A 20,433-nucleotide genomic window follows, 5' to 3' on the forward strand; every position below is an offset into this window, starting at 1 on the left:
ATGCCAGTGTCTCATCAAACCCATCCTCCAAGTAAGTAGACCATTCAGGCTGCAACCCTGTGCATACTTACCTGGGAGTAAGCGCCGTTGAACACACTGGGACTTACTTCCGAGTAAACATACATAGGATCGGGCTGGACATGAGGGGGAAAAAACAAAACAAGAACACACACACTCTACTTGATGTAAATAAAATATTCATCTGAGTCAGAGGCTGCGATCCTAAGTCACAAGAGGGACACTCATTAAAATGAACGGAACTTGCCTCTAAGTAGATCTGATCGGGACTGGAGTGCAAGGGGAGTTTAAACAGATTTTGCACTTGTCGCTTTGCCCGCTTATATAACTGAAGCGAATGCATTTCATAGCATTTTCCCATGTAGGTACCGTCTAACAGGTATTATGGCGCTTGCCTCCTGCTTCTTCTTGTTGTTGTTGCTACAGTCCCTTTGAAAGAAGCAGCCCTTTAGTAAAGGGCGAGATGACATGGGCAAACGTTTCCAAATACACGGAGAGCTCCTGCAAACCTCTACATAACCGTATCCATTGCAATTTCATAGCTCCGGAGATGTGCGCTCTAATCTCCAGTCCATCTTTTGTAAATTACCTAATTCTTCTCTTTCTTTTTGAAGGGGAAAAAGGAAAGGAAAGGGAAAAGCGAGCCTCCCATGGAAGAAACTATAGGGCTCGAGTTATCCAGATCTGTATAATTACTTTTATATTAAAGCTATTGCCAAATGTAATGCAATTTGGAGATTACGGTTACTCAAGATATACCCCATTAGGTGCACAAGATTCGGGGGCCTCTGCGGCACAACGAACAGCGAAAGCACACAGCTCATGATGAATTTTAACCTAAATGCCTCCTCCACTTTTTGTTGTTATTGGTGATTACGATGATCCAGAAGAGCTTTATTTTGTTCTTGAGTTCAGCGTAGCAACGATTTTACGCTCCCAGCCATGGTACTTCCACTGTCCCTGAACACCAGTTGCAGGGAACCACAAATGGGGAGGATCTGTTGTGCTCTGGCCCTCCTTGCCGCCTTCCCATAGACATCTGGTTGGCTAGTATGAGAACAGGATAACGGACTAGATAGGCCTTGGGCCCGATCCAGCAGGGCTCTTCTGTTAGCTCAAACTACTTGTTTCTGATGCTAGCGCTCAGCCCTGAAACTTTTCAGAGGCAGAGTGACTCTGAGCATGGACAGAGCTCAATTGGCTCCTCGCTGGGTCTGAAGTACTATTAATATCTGTTTTACTTCTCTGTAGCCATTGAATGCAATAGAATTTACTTCCCATAAAATATTAAGGATCGTTCTTCACTTTATACGGAGGGAAGAACTAGAATCATTTCAATTGCCGAAGTGTGGCTGGGTGTGCCGTTTCTGAATGCTCCCCAAAGTAACCCCATCGCTCTGCACTGGGTAAACTAGCACACGAGAGAGAGAGAAGGTTTTGCACAGCCTCTTTCCTCAGCGCCAACATTATTAGCGGCACGGAACTGTGCCGGCCACCAGAGCGGCGTCCAGAAACGTGACCCTAACCTGCAACTCCCCAGTTGAATCCGCCACCCCATTCCGTAAGGCCGTCAACCCAGAAACACTTTGCAACAGCCCCCACAGAACTCAGAGGGGTCTTTCCGTCAGAGCAAATCCATGTTCCCGGCTAGTCATCTACTTTCTTTATAAGTCAATGGAATTTACTCCCAGGTAAAAGTCACTAGGATTGGGGAGCGGGTCGGGGAGGGGAGTTAAGTAATTGCAACTTTTCTTCCACGTATTATCATTATCACGTATTTATTTATACCCCGCCTTTTTCCCTGACAAGGTCTCAAGGCGATTTACAGCGACCCGCCCCCCGCCCTTGAGCCACTACATCCTTTGCTTGGGCTGCTGTACCGGGCAAGGGACACCCCCCCCCCGCAGCTCCTCTCTCAAACCCAAGAGCCTTTTCCTATCTCGTCTCCTTAAGAGCGCTTCCTCCCGCACCCGCTGCCACTCCGGGGTAATATTATAACCGAGGTGGTTGCTTTTGTTTTAATTTCTAACGGTAGGAAGGGACCCCCCCCCTCCCCGCTTCGCTCTCCCTCTTCCTCCCTCCCCTCCTCGCTTTCTCTTGAGCTTATCAATAGGAGCGAGGGAGCCGCAGTAGCCGCTTGGTTTGCTAGTAATTATGAACGACAATCCTGTTCCCGAAAACGGGAGCTCTTAGTCGAGCAAGATCGCTTTGAAACGACAGCAGGAAACGGCAAGGAAATGGAGCGTGCAGCAACCCAGCGTGAAACTTTCGCTTCTTTACATGTTTACCATTTTCCACGCATATATTAAGGCTGGGCGGGCAGGGAGAAAAGAAAATCGGTTCTCCATTGGGTTGCTCCCACACAACAGAGAGCAAACAGACAAACAAACTAAAAGGGGGCGATTCCGGAGCAACGGGGCTCCGGAATACCTTGTGATAGGATCACAAGGCTAGATTTATGGCGCTTCTGAGTTTCTGTTTATTTTCGTTTTATATATTAATCATACGTTAAAAAAAAAAAACAACCGCACTTAATTAGGGTTTGGAATCGTGGAATTGTTCTTATGTAATGTGGGTGTTTTCTGCAGCAACACCCCAAGCCACGACCCATTTGCTCCCGAGGAATCCTCTTAAAATAAATCGGGCCAGTAGCCAGCAAGCGGATTGTGCTAATTTATCTGGAAGTCTCTTTAAAATCTGTTTGTGTCGAGTAATGAGCGCGCAATAATTCGAAAGTTTCCCTCTTTTGAATAGACAAGTGTTCTTGGAGGTCGGTCCTTCGTATACTTGCTGAGAAGTGAGTCCCGCGGGTTTCAACGGCCAGTTAAGTGTTCAAAGGTGCAGCAACGACTTGGCCTTCAATCCCACGTGGCGCACACATTTCTCGGAAGAAACTATTCCAGCAAGGCCCAAGGAAACCAAGGCTGTGCCCTCCAAAGGCTGTGGGCTTCAACTCCCTGCAGACCCGACCACGGGCCACCACGTCTGAGGGTGCTGGGAGCCTCTGGAGGGCACGTGCTAAACAGCCCTGATGGAAAGCATTTCTTCGGTGTAAATAAACATTTACTTCCAAGCCAAGCTGCAAAAACACATAACTATAGAATCACAGCGTTGGAAGGGACTCCAGAGGTCATCTGGCCCAACCCCTGTGGTGCAAGAACATCCACACACGGTTCCCCATCCAATCTGAAACCATACCCGACGACCCCGCTTCGCTTTGTAAATCTGCTGGCAGGCTTCCTCACACCAACCGCTAAGGACACGGAGAGCTTTATTTCCCTATTTTACATTATTGTGTCTCTTCTAGGACCCCAAAAAAGTATGTGTCCAGTCGTGGGAGGCTACAAAGCTTCAGCTCCGGAAAACTTTAATGTTAAACCCGTTTTCACTGAATGGAATTCTACACGCTCTCGAATTCCTCTTTCCAGTTATTTCGATTTAAGCAGTTTATAGTGCCATCCTAAAAGACTTGGCTAGAATATCGCAATGGGATTCAGCCCCCTGTAAAGACCTGCCGAGGATCTCACGCAGCCTTAAACCGCACTACTCAACAGCTGGAAGAAAAAGGGAGAAGTTCCTTCTCGACTCAGCTCAGTTTTTGCATGTTCTGAGTTTCTTTGAAATGACTGGCAAAAAGCTCAAGCGATTTTAGCAAATATTTGCCCGATGCGGTCCCCCTCTCTCTCTACTGTACTCCAGATTTCCCTGTCCCTTCTCTTTAGCTGGCAGCGAGTTCCTTTAGCTCTGGGCTTTGGGCAGGCGTGGTGCTACTCCTGCAAACAGGTTTCAGGCAGGCCTACAAACCCTCCTCCCCTCTCGTGGGGGATATCAAGTCATAAATCGCTACAATCGGCAAGTTCAAGACGCCCCTTGCCCTTTTCACACGGGTTGGACAAGGGCGTCAACATAAAGCGCTGCATTCAACTGGATCCCAAAAGGCAGCCTTGGAATGTCTCCCGGGCAAAAAGAGTTAAGCTTTGACCCGCCGTACCTGCCCCGCTGCATTCAAAAGCGCTTTTTCTCCAAGGAGAATTAATACTAGCCGGTGGCCCAGAACGGGATTTTCCCTTCACCGTTCCTTGCAAAATGGTATCTAATCTTATCTATACATATAATGTGTGGACTTCTTTCGTGAGAGTCTTGACCACTGCTGAACCAACCACAGGGTCCATCCCTGCACGCTGCTTCTTAGAATGGCTTCCAACTGCTCAGGTCCCTCTTCTTGGCCACTTCCACCATAGATCAAGCACAGCCAACGCATATTTAAAGGGCACGACTTTCCTCAAAGAATCCTGGGGACTATGGTTTGCTATAGGTACCGGGAATTGTAAGTCTAAGGTTGCCAGGACTCTTGCGTGCATTGAATGTACGTTGATTATATGTGTCTGTGTGTTCAAAACTACAATTGCGCTCGCCACGCAGAGGAAGAAAATGCGAGCGGGGTGGCGGACGGTTCCCCGTTGGATTCCCAGGGGTTTGCCCACCGTGGGGAGTCAGGATACGATCCCACGCATTTGCTGCTGGGATGCGTTTGCCGCTTTGAGGTCCAATTATCTACATATTGATCCCGAAGTAACCGCCAGTGACAATTTCAAGTGGGAGAGGGCTTCCTACTAGCCACATCCAAAACAGCCTAATAAACTACCAAGCCCTCGGGTTCAGCAAAGGGTTCATGAGGGTGGACCAGCCACCAGCCATGAAGTCTGCAGAGATGGGAGAGAATCCATATCACGACGCGTTCCTTTAGGAAAGCCTTGCAGCGAGACTCCCTCAACGCGGCTCCGCACTTCCGACAGACTCCACCCAGAGGCTTCGGGGACAGGGAGTCTCCTCGCCCCCGCTTTACCGCTCCGTGCAGAATCAAAACATCGCTCCATCCAGCCTTTTAGCCAACGTGCCCCACCCTCAATGCCGGTGTTTGAAAAGCCATTCGAGCCGCTGGGGGATCCTGCTCCGCGTTGGCCGTTGCTAATATTTAATGTCTGCCCGGGCGAAGGGTTCATACATCTCCCCGCCCCAGGAAAGCGTGCGATCTGGCAACTCAGGTAACCCGGATTATCGAATCATAAGCGTTTGGAAGGGACTCCCAAGGGTCATTTAGTCCAACCCACTGCAATGCTTAGTTACTCTTAACCTTATGGAAGTAGTCTCCAAATCAGAAGTAAGCTCTACCGAGAAACAATTAGGTTCGCTATAAAGTAAAACAAGTTAAAAGACGTGGTGAAGTTTGCTCAGGGGTGTTCCAGGGTTGCTTGTTCTAGAGTTGGACTTGAATGGCCTCCAATTCGCATTTCACCTCTGAGGGTGGGAGCAGTGGCATAGCGTGGGTTGTCAGCACCCGGGGCAAGGCAAGTAATTTGCGCTCCCTAACCCGTGGATTTGCGCCCCCTAACGCTAACCCCCAGATGTTGCGCCCGGTGCGGCCGCCCCCCCCCCTGCACCCCCATCAATTGACTGCCATCAATCAATTCGCTCAATGTGCAAACGCCCCGGTCGCAAAAGCTGCAGTCCCGAAGTGTGTGACTTGGGAGGGCCTCCCTTCGTTAGCAACAGGGTTTTCTGCTGAGGATTTGACTGCAGAACATCGCAGGGCGCGACGGAATCCCAAACTCCACTTTCGTGGAGGGGATTCGGCGTTGTCACCCTTTGCGCTTACTGCTCTCTAAAGCTGGGACTGCCGCCGCCGCCGCCGCCTCCCTCCGCCTGCCTTAATGGAAATAAGAGTTACGAATGATTTTTTAATGTCTCGTTGGATTTTTAGCCTGTTAATGTAGCGCATCCCTCTCATTATTACTTTATTGATTGCTCATTGACCAGCCCCCTTCAAATCGTATTAACCACCCTCTGCCACTTTAGATTAGGAACTGCTTCTCCCTCCCCCCGTTTTCTTCATTTTTGTCTTTCTTTTCTTTTCCTTTTTTTGCAAAAAGCACCTTTCATTATAGCCTCACCAGCACCCCAGCAACGGAGATCCGGCTTGGCAGCTTAATGCTGGCTCTAATGGGGCAGCTCAGAGACAAGGGGCCACGGTCCCTGCCTATTGCATTAATAGCTCAAAGGGGGCTAATACAGAAAATTAGCCTTAAACGAGCTCTGGAGATCTCCAAATGAAAGAGCCATTTATCACGCTGGCTACCTCCACTCCACTCGTTTGCTCTCTCTACTGGGAACAACTCATTTCCTCTTAACTAAATTACCTCAGAAATGTCAAGGAAGCCCAGATCGCAAACATAACGAGAGAAGAGGGAGGGAGGGAGGGAGGGAGACAGTGTGCAGCTCACAACATATTGTGTTTCTGCGACGGAGTCAAGCGCCTCAGCCAGGAAACAGCGAGGTCGGGGGGAGAGAGAGGAGTATAGACAGCCCATCTGTTTACTTCAGTTCAAGATTAGTAGATGGAGAAGGAAGCAAGGACGAAATAAAAATAAACAATTAAAAGACGACACGCGAGGAAGACAGAACTTGACTATGAAAAGTAGTCCTAGATTAAATTAACAATTCGACCCAACGCACTTTTACTACAAAGTAAGCTCCTACTAAACTCAGTGGGATTCGCGCTCTAGTAAGTTTGCTTAAGGCTGAAGTCCCTATGGAAGCGAGGATGTCTACTACTTCCTACTGAATTCAGCCGGGCAAACGGGGTTAGGATTGCAAATTAAATTAAATTCATGGGGCCTTCAGCAGAACCAGCCATCGGACTCTGAAGTACGTGATACAACAGAGGCTCGACGGCACACGCAGGTCAGGTTTGGTTTTTGCTGCCGCTGCTACTGCCTCAAAATAAACTAGACAGCCAGGCAGGCAGAGAGTTTCGCACCCAGATCCGAAAACAGGTTTATTGGGTATTGAGGACTGATTCATTCGTTCAAATATATTGCTTGATTATTCACGCCACGCTTTTTGCCTTGTGTGTTGTATTGAGCTTTTACTGTTTGTTGTTGGGAACTGCCCAGAGTGGCTGAGGCAACCCAGTCAGATGGGCGGCATAGAAATAATAAATTATTATTGTTGCAGCTGCACGTGTGAACTGTCTGAATTGAAACGGAACTGCGTGTTTGCGGGAGAGATGCGCCATTTGTCTGCAGGGGCTTCTTCCACCAGGCCTCCCAGCAGTTCAGAATCAAACACGCACATGCGAACCTCCTCTCTCAGCCACCCAGTTCCAGTGGAGCTGGCCACCAGCCGGATGTGTGCAAGATGGAGATAGGAACTGAATTTTATTCTGGTTGGTACCAAGGTTTTGAACAGACGACTAGAGGGAATGAAGAGGGTTACCGTGTAGTCTTTCCTCTCCTCCCTCTCACGCTAAGAGAAAAAAAAGGGGGGGGGAGTGTCACACACTGGGACCAGCGTGGCAATAAAAGATGACAGATATCGCCATTACTTTCATAGGCCTCAAAGATCGTAAGACATGGGCGCTAAGGGATGAGCTGAACGTGTTAATAATTTATCTCCATATCGCATCTCCTTTGTCACTGGGATATTTTTGCCTAGAAAAATGGGCACCGCTCTGTGTGAAATAGGAAGCGTCACTCCACTTTTCTATCCGTTCACACGTAGCAGAGAGGGTTGCAGCTGCAACGATCCCTTTGGCATTAGGTTCCAGCCAGAAGAAAGAGAGCGGCCTTCTCCCTGCCACAGATCCTGCAACTATCTGCGCGAACACCTCGCGGCCCCTGCAGCTTCCCTCTTCCCAGGATCTGCTTAAGGACAGGCAGCCACAGATGCCCCTAGGCCTCTCGTTGTTTTGCTACTAGAAACCTGTCCAGCCATATTTCTCGGAAGGGATTTCAGACAAGGCTCACTGGAAGGAAAGCATTGAATTCCCAAGACTTTTGAATTGTGTGTGCAGAAGGTGTGGGGAGTCGTCCACACATCTGATTTTAAAAACAGGACGCTCCTCTAAGAGTAGTGAATGCGATTCTGGGCAGTGATTCTAACGCAGTTACTATGGCTTCCAATGGAACAGATACCCCACTCCTTTATACAGTTGTACCTCTGGTTAAGAACTTAATTCGTTCTGGAGGTCTGTTCTTAACCTGAAACTGTTCTTAACCTGAAGCACCACTTTAGCTAATGGGGCCTCCTGCTGCAGCTGCGCCGCCAGAGCAGGATTTCTGTTCTCATCCTGAACCAAAGTTCTTAACCAGAGGTGATATTTCTGGGTCAGCGGAGTCTGCATACTATACAATTGGCATCTATGCTTGCAATCCTATATAACTTACCTGAGAGTAAGCCCCATTGAACTCAAGAAGCTCACTTCTCAGTAGAGGTGACAAGGAAGGCAATATAACCAAAAATACTTAAGATCGTGCTACGAGTAATCAACTTGAATAAAATATATGGGGCGGGCAGGTAAGCCCCGCCCTGCATAATCGATCACATGACGCGGTGCACCACACCATTTGAAAAGCAATGCCAATCAACTTGGGGGGCAGGGGGCAAATACTCCTTGACCTCTAGGAGTTGGCTCCTATGTAGAGAGATTTGTTAGACAATATTATGCAGCACACACACACACACACACACACACACACACACACACACACCGGGGCAGGAGGGAAGGACTCCTTAGGACTAAGTTCGACTGGACTGACTTCGCTAGCAAAAGGCGACAGTAGCCGGGGTTGTCAACGTGGTGTCCGCGGATGCCGTCGCACTCCAGTTCGCAGCGGTACAAGTCATAAATGATGATGATCATCTCTAGACATTGGCTATGCTGGCTGGGGCCGATGCGAGAGGGAATCCAACAACATTTGGAAGATACATAGTCTCACCCTCATCCCTCAACCTCAATCACATTTACTTAGTTGTTTCATTGGCTTCGGTTGTTTAGCGCCGCGGCCTTAAATTGATTGGCTTGCTCATTATCGAAATTTATACGACGCCGTTCTATAAAATATGCAGTTACTTCCCTCCCGAACAAGTTATTAATAAGTACTCTGACTTCGGAGGAGACTTATGCTATAAGACTGGCCTGTAACGGTGCAGCCCAGGAGAGATCCTACTGCCATTCAAGGCAATGGAAGAGCGCACGGGCTGATGGAAGCAAGTACCCTGCTCCCGCAAGCAAAGTGCGCCAAGGCTGAGGCCACGTTTTCGAAGCTGGGCTATCAGTTAACGAAGAGGAGCCGAGAAAAAGCAACGCGCTTATGAGCTCCGTGGTGGCAGACCAATCTACCTGCAATCTACCTTTCCTGCCCAAGCCTCTCAGCTGAAGGGGGCTGCCTGCTCTGCTTCCAAGTGCCACCTGAAATCATGAACTGTGCCCTTCCTTTTCGCTTCATTCCAGTTTAGGATTTCCCATAAAGGCAGCAGTAATTCTATGGACGTTTACTCGGGAGCAGGTCCCGCCCGCATCTGTGGGGCTGAGTTCTATGTCACCTGCACTAAAACCAGTAGGATCCCGTCCCATCGGGATTTTGACTTACTGGGGAGCAGGGGTGCAAACTTGAATAAAATATTGTGGGGGCCCAGCTAAGCCTCGCCGCACATAATCGATCATATAATGCGCGCACACCATTTGAATGAAAATGTCCATCAACTTTGTGGGGGCCCGGGCCCCTCAAATATTTTATTGTAGGGGCCGAGGCCCCTCAGAGTTGGTTCCTATGCCAGGGAGACTGCGCCCACACGCAGCCTTGCATCATGATGAAGGCAGCAGAAATTACAGGGCCCGAAGCTCTTCTCTCCGCCGCTAATCCACCTCTACCTTGCAGCCACACAGATTTGATTTTAAGGAAACAAATCACGTCCTTTCCATTCAGCTTTCTTCAGTGGGATACCACGTTCAGCACATGTAAATACTTCCTCCTAAACTTAGTTCCTTAAGCCGCCTTTCCCTTGATTATATAGAAGCAGATTTTGGGACGGGAGCCTTGAGTTTCAGAGGAACTCTCAAAATCGGGGTCTAAAGACAGCTTTTTGTTTTCCTTTCCGCTCAGGGCTGGGGGAGCTTTGTTAGGGAGCTCGCCGGAGTGGTTCTTAACGGTAAGGCGAGCCCCGGCAATTGGGGCTGCCGTTTAGGACACCGAAGAGCCAGTGCTACCACGCCCATCCTGCGCAGTTCAGAACTAGATCTAGCAATAGTAATTCCGGAGATCGTTAAATCTAGCACCCCTCTCTTCGTTGAGTAGGGTCTGCTCCATGTCTATTGCCTTATCGCCGTAATCGTCCCACGTTTTCAAGAGTCTGTCAGGGAAATTCAAACGGGGGGCGGGGGAAGCTGGGGAAAGGGGGAAGCAGCTGCAATACGCCCAAAATGAGTTATTGTAATTACATTTAATTAGTTTAATTAGTTAATTATTTTGCTTACAGCTGTACAAGAGATTGCAAACATTTGTTAATATCACATTCCCTCTAACAGTATGGGGCGAAGCTACACTTACACTAAATCATGTATGCATGTGTAGATTTGTTTTTTAATGGAGCATGTGCGATTCGTAACCCTCCCCATCCCATGTTTTCCCGAAGGACAGGCGTGCGTGTGTGTGTGTGTGTGTCCACAGGCTGGGAAAACCCCTTACAACCAAGCTCTTGCCACACCCGTGCACGTTTACTCAGGAGTTGTCCGCTGGGTTCAATGAGACTTACTCCCAAGTGAATTGTGCATAAGGCTCAGCCTAAAAATCAAGGCTGCCATTGGGCAAGCAGCATGGAGGCAATATAAACAAGGGGCCCGATTCGCAACCGCCAAGGATCATGGGAAATTTGTTATTTAGGCAGAGCCATTGTTCTACGCAAAACGAGAATTGACGTGGGGGGTGGAAGCTATGAAATGATTTGCGGCCGCTTCACAACTGGACTTTCCCTTTCTGAGTGGAGCAGGGGAGATACATTCCAGAATTAGGAAACCTTTCATTCCCACACCGAGGGAAGTAACCTCACTTAGGTGCAAGATCCGTTCATTCCGCTTTTACATCACAATCCTCAAAACGTTTGCCTACAAAATGGTTCCATGAAATTTCAGAGATACAGCCAATCAACAGTCAGGTCTTATGAATGCTTACCGGGACGGAAGTTTCGATGGCTACAATGGGGCTCACTCCCAACTTAATGTGCACAGAGCTCGAGGCTAGGATTCTTCGTAGACATACTGGAGAACAAGCCCCATTGCGCAATTAAACTGGTTGCTTCCCAGGCACATTCCTAGGCTCATGACGTGTTCTTAGGATCACAGCTGTGGTTCCCAGGAAGCAAATTTCATTGATTACAAGTGTGGTCCACATGATCAGTAGGGAGTTTTGCTTCCGTTACCCTCCCTCCTTATAAAAATCTGCCTTTATTAATCCCTCCGTTCTCTCTCTTTGTTTCTACTGACGTGGTCTTGTCTCTTCCACGTGAAACGTGCAATTCAATCCTATCCACGTTTACTCGGGAGTAAGCCCCAGTGGAATAAGTACTTCCAAGTAGGTAGAAAAAGGATATTCATTACTTGGAAGGACTATCGATTGTCCCCAAACTGTGAAACAAATGCCACACATACGCGCGCGTACACACAGTATTGAAATGTTTTCCATACCTTTTTTGATGACAGACTGGTCCAACAAGTTCATGCCGCTGTTATTGGCATCTTCTACTGACTATGAATACAAAAAAGAAGGGGAGGGGGGTATCACTATTCAAATTGACTGGCCGGCAGAGTACAACGTACACGTAGGTATAAACATAGGCACTCGTGCGCGCGCACGACATCACGTCAGCCCAGGATCTGGAATTCCTGTTATTACCATTTATATTAATTCACTAGGGAAAGAGAGGCTTCCTTATTAAATCGACAGGGCAACGAAGCGCTCCCAGATTAGAGGATCTAATAGAAAGAGGTGCAAAACACCTGGGCTTCTTTTTCTTCTTTATCGCTTAAAAAAAAAAGAGAGAGCTAAATAATACACCGACTTTATTCCTTTAAGCTTTTAAAAATTCCTTTATTTGCCCTAGTTAGACAATAAGACCATTTGAAATAGGGCACATTCACGATATAATAATTCTGTGCGAGTTTGCTTGGAATTTAGGAATACACACTCTCTTAGCCAAGTCGACGATCTCGAAACAACCCGATCTTAGATGTTTACTTATAAGTAAATGTTATTGAACCCAATCGGGCTTACTTCCGAGTAAGCGTGCTTTAGGTTGCCTGTTTAAGTAAAGGATGAGCGCCATCAGTAAAGCACATAGTAAGTTTAATTTAAAGCCCACGCTGTTAATATCTTCGCTTTCAATATCTTCCGTTGGAACAACTTCCTTACCTGTGCAGGGGGAGAAGGGCAACTCGCATTTATTTCCATATATTGGGGGGGGGGGGGGAGGAAACGAAGATGGGGCGGGGAACAACAACTTACTGATACTCTGATAAGCGATTAAAATAGATTGTCTACCGAAGCCAAATTTTTTTATGGCCCTCTAGCCTTCTCCTTCCCGCTATGATCTAGGAGCCACACCTGTAATCATGGCACGTCTGTCTTCAACTAAAAAAACAATCTTTTGGCCCGGGAGCGAGCATGGTTGGACACGGAGGAGGTACTGCAGAAGGCTCTTGTATGATCCGATTAGGTCTCAAAGGGGAGAAAAGCTTGGGTTTTGCTCACTGCTTGCTCGGAAGCCTGGTTCTCTGGAGTAAGAGTGCCAAATCCGTGTTTGGACCATACCTCTTTAGGGCAACAGGTGGTAGCGGTGTGCCGCATGGTTAAAGTCCCTTCATTAGAAAAAGTCCCCGGACGTAGAAAACTAGCACATCAGGGAGACGACTAGCTTGGAATCCTTCTCCACTGCACAGATTTATCTGCGGGAATCGCTCTTCAGGATAGGAACACCGCCACCCCCACCCCCACCCCGGCAGCCTGAAGTGGTACGGTCCAAGACACGACCAGGTCTCCGACTTTGTCCTCTGTATTATGAAAGATGGGCCTCAGTTTAATGGGATCTCCTTCCCAGTTAGCATGCATGGAGGTGCAGCCTTTATTAGCCCACCCCACTAAAGATAATTTCACCTGTTGCCCAACCCCAGTAAGTCTTAGTAAGTGGAAATATTGCCATAATCTTCAAAGAAGCAGAGCAGTTCCTCCTCATCACAGCTACCGTTATGAGCACCTACAAGTCAGTCCGTGGAATAAAGGGAGCCCTATAAGGCCTTTCAAACTCCTTATGAAGGAAGAGGATTCCTCCCCTCCTTCACCGTTACTCAGACGAACAAAAACCATTAGGTTTCCAAGACAAATGAAAGAAAATAAATTTGCATCATTTCATATAAAACGTATAGCCAAACTGGGCCGAGGTTGCCTCCCTGCATTCTCTCCCTCCCACTTCACAGAGCCTGGATTTAAATGCCGGTGGTTTCCCCCTAAGTTTTAGCAGCGCAGTCCTGCCCAGGTCTACTCGGATGTATGACCTATTGAATTCAGCGGAGCTGATGCTGCCTAACTCGATGATTTCACTTGCTCTCCCAATGAGGCCTTGTTGAGTCTAGGCTAGGGTGTCTAGAGCGAACAGGGCACTCTATCCCTAAGCAACAGTGACCGACCTAACAAACAAACATTTTCGACTCTTCTGGCCTCAGCGAAGGATTTCATTCAAGGGCTTCTGCGTATCTGGGTCAAGCGGTTTCTTGCCAGCCACTCTGACTCTAGTGCTAAGCGCGTTTACTTGGAATTAGGGTCCTCACGAATGGTCGTGGCACTGAGAGCTTGCCAGAGAAGCGTCCGCTAGCCCTCAGCTTCAAAAGTAGCCGCAGGGCAGAGCACTAGACAAAAGGAGAGGGGGGGTCCTGCTTCTTCCTTTCGCCCCCTTTCCAAGCGGCAAGCCCACGCACGCTTACTCGGGCATAAATCTCGCTTCGTGTTCAGTGCCTTTACTTCAAAGTAAAACGCGTCGAGGATGGCTCTGTGAAAGAGCGAGCGGCTGGAGCGCGTCTCTCACCTTACAGACGCAACCAGGGGGAATAAATACCTGCCGGGGCATGTTCTCCGTCCTTATTGGGGGCAAGGGAAGGGTGTCACAAGCCCCTAATCCCTAAACAAAAAATAATTAGCTCGGAACGGTTCTTCCCCCACCTGAACAACCCCGGCTGGACGTCTAAGAACACACACCCGCCCCCCCCCCCCCAAAAAGTGGCCATGCTTGAGTCTCGCCGGGAAGCTCGCGAGCAGAACATTGGAGGCAGCGCCCACCCCCTGGTGCTCATCTGCAGCTCTTGCAAGGGATGGGGATTCTAATCCTCGTTCGCTCAGGTAAAGGGGCGGGCTTGGCGTTGATCCGGATTAAGTGGCCCCGAAGGGCGTGCCTGTGCTCTAGGGGCGCAGTTCCTGGGAGGCGCGGTGGGTGGTGGCGGTGGTGATGGCGGTGGCGGGGCTCCTCCTGGAAACCTGTTCCTCGCACCCTCCGCTGCTCGCCTCCTCATCAGCAGCGCGCCTGAGCTGTTGTAGTTAATGAGAAGAGTCTTGTCTGATTTTCGATCTAATTACGGCCGCCTGCTGGGTTTTTGTACAGGATATTCGCGCAGCATGCTGGCAGTTAATAGTCACAGAGAGGATCGTAAAGATTTAATTAGGACTGCATGCGGAAACACGCACACGCACACTCACACACAACTCAGACTTTTAATTACTAGACTTCTTTAGTTAAAAGTGATACCAGGGGTTACTTTGCATGGGTGCAAAGTTAACTTCGGATCCCCAGGGCCTCTCGGAAGAGACGGTGGGGGTGGAATTCAGTCTTGGACATTCTCCGCTATAAAGTTCACGCATTTATTTATTTATTTTTAATTTTTAAAAAGCTAACACTTTCCAATCGCCGCCTGACATACCGAGAGCAATAAACGGAGGGGGTGGGGAGGAAGAAAAGTCTAGCAGTGCAGGTCTCACTTCAGTTCGAAAGGGATTTAGGGGGAACGAATGCCCATTGATTTCAGCGAGACCGTGATCTGCCTTTAATAGGTGCCTCGGAAGTCAGTCCTGTCCATTAACAATGGGACCGGTTTCCATGTAACTCTGCCTCCGTGCACTTACTTAACTGGAAAAGTCCCACTAAACTCAAAGGGCTGGCTTCTGCGCACAGATGCGTAAGAAGAATACAGGATTGCCTTCAAGATTGCTGCGAGGAAGAGTAGTTTTGAATCTTAAACCCTGAAGCAAATCTGATATAGAAACCAGTTAAGCCGAAGCAATCTCATTGAAAAGGCTTCAGAGCCACCAATTCCAAGCGAAGCACCCCTGTTCTGATTAACACGACTTTGTAAGCAATTCTGGTTGATTTCAGTTTGATTTCTGATAGCAGCGTTTAAACTGCATAAATCCGAATACTTTGGATTCCCTGGACTGTGAGTTTGCTCGCCTGCGAACACCTGAACTGATGTGCTTAATGAGAGAACAATAAGGCATTTCAAGAAAACATTACATCAAATATTAACCCGTAATATATTACTGGGGATGAAAAATAAAGCGCTGCAATATATCATACTTGGTATCACGAATACTCGAGTTTCAATTAAAGATAGGGAGCAACTGCAGACATATTAATGGCATACAGCCGTGAATATATCATAACTATTTCTTCATCGATCTCTCTGTCTAATCTTAATTTATTAAGGACATTAAGAAGAAACAAATTTCTTATCACCCACCTGATACCTTAGTTACATTGCGGTACACATTAATTGCACATGCACACAGAACGTACCAAAATGAAAGTATCCTCGCTCTAATAATAGATAATGACTGTTTATAATTCACAAAGTATTCCTGAGGAAATAGTTTCTCAATGGTGCTATTTATCAAGGAAATACACCACCAAGGAAACGAAGAATCAAAATTTCGTAGACGTATCTATCTAGCTCTAGTAGATTCCATTAATTCAAATAAGCCAGATATCAATTTCATGTAGACTCGCACGCTAAGATGTGCAACCTTTCCAAACATGCCATTAAGAATATACGTTGCAGAACGTTCTTCACTTATTCCATAACATTCACATCTAATACGATTACTTAAGAGGAAATGGATTTATTGAGCACGCGCTTTAACAATATATGCATCTACGATCCAGCTACAATTAAGCAGAACTTCTGCTGATTCTAGTGGGATTGATGCAAAGATGTTCTCTCGCCCCTCGCGCTGAAGTCAAAGGGACTTAAAACTGCCTAACTGTGCCACGATTTGGAAGAACGCCCACGCAGTTTGATGGATCCCCCATCTTCCTAAATAAATCTTTGCAGTAGACAAAGGTTACCAGCATCCACTCACTATTCAGCTACCCTGACACCCCTGCCTTCAGTCACTGGTCCCTAGATCCTAAACACTTCCCCTTAGAAGTCAAGCCCTACTGATTTCAGCAGAACTTCCCAGAATATATGAGCAGGCTGAACTTTTAAGGACAGTCTGGAAATCTTCCCATATAGTTAGTCATTCCTTATGACGGAGGTGGCACGCTCCCTCCCTTTACTAGAGAGGTGTTCATGTAAAAGTTGTGGACTGCATCAATTGCCCGCCCACATGCTCTACCCTTTGCGTGGCTCCTCTCTTGAGGACCATTTACTTGCTTCAGAGCAAACACCCATAGAATCGGGCCGCACGTGACCAAGTGCAGAATTTAACGCACCCAAGGACAGCAACATGTTTACAGCACTGCAACAGAAAACTCTCCAGTTACAAGAAACGCTTCATTCTCTCCATGAACAATGGATTACACATGGCTTCGGTTTGTATTTCCATAATTATATATTTTCTCCCTAATTTCTTTCTTTCTCTACTTGCCTTATTTCCCCCCTGTTACAGTCAACCACATTTCTGTCCAGACAGCTTAAGAAATGGGGAGGCGAGACGCAGGCACCGTTTCCCCTCTGCATAACCCTTTTCTTGTTATTCGAGAAACTGAATTAAACCGATGCGTCTGATTTTTTTGTAAACTTCTGGATTTGTGTACAAGGTAAACTGGATTATTCTTACAAAGTTTAGAATGAATTCTATGGTGTATCCCCCCCATCCCAAATAAGAGTAAGTTATAATGGAAGGAGACTGGACAATTCCTCCTTCTCTCTCTCCCTTAGAAGCAAATGCATTTCAAATAGCACAAAGTTCCTCCCCATCAGGGTCGCTTGCTCCTGCTCCACCTGCCTTTTTCTGTCTCCCCAAAACTGCACATTACTCACAAGATTCATAACTCAGAATAGCTGTTGCCTCTTAGGCGGTTTCAAGGGAGCTGGTTCCTAGCCTAGAATTGTTTTGGAACAAAACAATCCGCACACCTAGTACATTTTCTTCAGCTAAAACCTTTCCTAGGACTGATGCTCTGCATTTTTCCTTTGTTTTCACATAGCTGAGCGATTTGCCCCGAGTTCCCATTCCTTTGCATTCGAATTCAGAGGAGCCATTTTCAAATACATGTTTGGCCCCCATCATCACCCCATTTTCAAAGCAGAATACGGATCACGCTATGAAATTTCTCCATTCAGCCCAGATCCTCTAATTCGCTCTCCATTGGTCACTGGACACAAACTCATACATTCTGCCCCCTCAGTGACCGTATTTGGAGGGAGAGTCGCTTAAGTGAAAAGCGCAGGATCGGGCCTGCCAAGTCCCTCTCCTCCTCCGGATCGTTTGCGTCATGCACATAAACGCTTGATGCGCGCGGAATCTGACGCCCCCTCTGCCTTAGTTCATAAAGGCTGTCAATAAACGCAAACCGCCCAAAATAATCAGATGCGTTTTAACCCTCTCTGCTCCATCATGCTTTCGTGCAATTGGGGAGTTCCTAACGAAACACCCAGCGGATTTCGTTCAATCTATATACTAACAATTACTTCGTTCTGGAGCAATTTCTGTACTGTCATTATTTACTATAATGGAAAATCGTTGATTAGAGTTAAGTTCTCTTGGAATAAATTCAGAAATCACGTAGGTTCACGACAGAGATAACTCTGCGTTCAGAGGATCTGTCTTCAGTGCAAAATAAAATAAACGCACTAGTAGAAACGATGGCATCTGCAGAAAAGAACGCCCACCCGCCGGAAGAGAATGTAGCCCCCCAAATAACTAATCCTATAGGCCACTGCCACCTCTTTTCAAGACACTGTGCGAGGCTTTTGTCTTAAACAAAAGAGTAGCCCTTGATCGTTTGACTGTCGAACTGGAGGAGAAAAGAAATTTAGCGCGTCATCCAGTTCTCTGAAACACATGTTTAGTATTTTCGTTTAGTATTTAGTATTATTAATAAAATAAAATAAAATCTAGAGCAGTGCATTGTGTGCGTGGATTTATTTCCAACTTTCTGCCTAGCACATGTCTCTGAAATTTTCTTAGACTTTTGCAACGAGGAGGGCGGGGTGCGTATCCTGGGAACTCACATGACTTCCACCGAAGTTCTTGGGGCTCCCCTAGCTGCCCCCCTTGCGGTCTACACGGAAATAAATTCCATTGATTTCGGTGGGACTTTCATCCCAGAGAAGTCTGCCTCTCGCTGCCCCTGGCTGTCTGGCAGCTTGGGGCTGCAACCTTCAGCTGATCACTGATGGCTGCACCTCACAACTCATAGACTTCCAAGCAACACTGAGGGTAGTTGCAAGATAGAGTTTGTTTCAAGTCCTTTGAAGCAGCCGGGAACGCATTACCAGAGATAGAAAGGAGTGGAATAAACTCTGGGTGTGTTCCATCTTCCAGAAAACAAAAGCCCCAGAGATTGCTTAAAATGCAAGCCTCCTGGGGTTGGGGGGGGGGCGCACTATTCCAAAACAGACCTTGAGCAGAGGTCGATCACATTCGCAATGATCCTGGGAAAGGTTCTATAGCACAGCAAAACCTCCAGCGCTGGAAGGCATCCGCGCAACGCCCCCCGCCCGCGACCCCCGCCTGTGTGCGTGGGAGCTGGGTGCTCCTTCCCGAGCGCATTACCTGGACGTCCTCCATCCCCGGGTGCCCGATGCCGTGGAGAGAAAGCGCGTCGCCCATGCCGGAGTCCAGGCCGTGGTGAGCCGAGTGGAGCAGGACGTCTGGCCGCCTGACCGAGTGGTAGTCCCGCCTGGGGTCCAGTCCCGAGAGCTGAGGCAGCGACGCCCGCGGCTGGGGCAGCAGCGAGCCGGTCTCCGAGCCCACCTCCTGCCTCTGTCTCTGCCCCCAAGGGTGCTGCTGGGGCTGGTGCAGAGGGTTCAGGGAGTAGGGGTCATTGACATGGGAGTAAGGGTCCTGGCTCTGGTGATAGGGAAGCGGCTGGTAGGGCGGCGGGAAGTAGGGCGGCTGGAAGTCCGAGGACGGGGTGTGAGACAGCGGAGGGGCGCTCGAGTAGGGTCCCTGCGAGACCGAGCCCAGCTGGGACAGCCGAGAGCTGTGACTGGGCACGCCATCGTGGCGGTCCTGGAAGGTGGACAACCGGAGGGAGGGGAGAGGAAGGACAAAAGAGAGAGGAGAGAGAGAGAGATTGGGAAAGGGATTTTAACACCCAATTTATTATTCTCAAAAAATACAGTTTAAAAGGTGCCTATCAAAACGGCTCCTGTTCAGATTAATCACCCCTCGGCACCGCTTGTTTTCAGCGGCGAAGAGGCTGCCCGGCGTTTCTTAAAGCTTCTGGTATGGTTTGTGTATAATTGAAAGCAGAATGAAAAATCAACAAATTAGGAAAACGGAAGAATAACTCCTGTCTCGTTTTCTTAAGTTCCCAAACTTCCCATGAACTTCTTGACTGCAAGCGACAATGGCAAAAATAAATGAAATAAAAAGTCTGGTTTTAAAAGAGAGTGGAGGAATTAAAAACCCCTTAGCTCTACCACGAAGGACTGGGGTGAATTTCTCCACCCATTCCATGGTTCTTCCCAACGAATAATCTCGCAAGAGCACGAACAAATATACATTTATTCAACACTGTATCGCTTTAGGAAGAGCTTTTGATGAAAACAAATGAACAAGCCGCCCGCTCGTTTGTCCGTGGCAGAACTGGAAAGATACGATTCTAGGTTCGTTCTGGAAGATTGTATGGAAAAATAATATGAAACAACATTTCCCCTATTAAAATCGATCTCAAAATCGGAGGGAAAAAGTTAGGATTAAGCCAGTGAAGCGGGGGCCTTCAGAACATAATTTATTAATATTTTTTCTAATATTTGATTCACGCCTGTAAAAAGAAAATTAACAAAAATGTTTTTGGCGTTATAATGAATAAAAGTTTTTGTAAAAAACAAAACACTATTTACATATTTTTTTTTAAAAAAAGAGTCACAATCCAAATCAATATTCTTCTGAATCCTGGATTCTATATTCGAAGTGAAGCTGTGATTTTACACACACACACATACACGCACAAAATCTATTCCAGAAAAAAAGTCGTTCAAATCCCCGACAGCAATCTTTTTTTATAAAAAGTTTCCCCTCACTCTGCCCCCCTCCTCACCCCCCTAGCTCAGACCGAGAACACAATGCAAAACCGAAGAAGCAGCTG

The 20,433-nt window shown here is 47.6% G+C and overlaps 1 protein-coding gene across 11 annotated transcripts in view; it reads right to left on the reverse strand.

The window, feature by feature from the left end:
* The window catches only part of TFAP2B (transcription factor AP-2 beta), a 67,462-nt gene that overhangs the window by 42,039 nt on the left and 4,990 nt on the right, over positions 1–20,433 (reverse strand). For 8 of the 11 annotated variants that reach the window (XR_014509980.1, XM_083435390.1, XM_083435388.1 and 5 more), the window contains 3 exons: positions 18,894–19,352; positions 11,540–11,600; positions 72–134 (listed from right to left, as the gene is read on the reverse strand). Coding sequence is in view for 10 of the 11 variants with exons in the window: in XM_083435390.1 (XP_083291516.1) it covers positions 72–134; positions 11,540–11,600; positions 18,894–19,352 (583 nt within the window). In the remaining variant the exon portion in view is untranslated. The remainder of the gene's footprint in view (positions 1–71; positions 135–11,539; positions 11,601–18,893; positions 19,353–20,433) is intronic. The other 3 variants (XM_083435384.1, XM_083435392.1, XM_083435385.1) reach the window with 1 other exon arrangement.

This window comes from Podarcis tiliguerta, assembly GCF_965153285.1.
Source record: "Podarcis tiliguerta genome assembly, chromosome: 3".
Classification (NCBI taxonomy): Eukaryota; Metazoa; Chordata; class Lepidosauria; order Squamata; family Lacertidae; genus Podarcis; species Podarcis tiliguerta.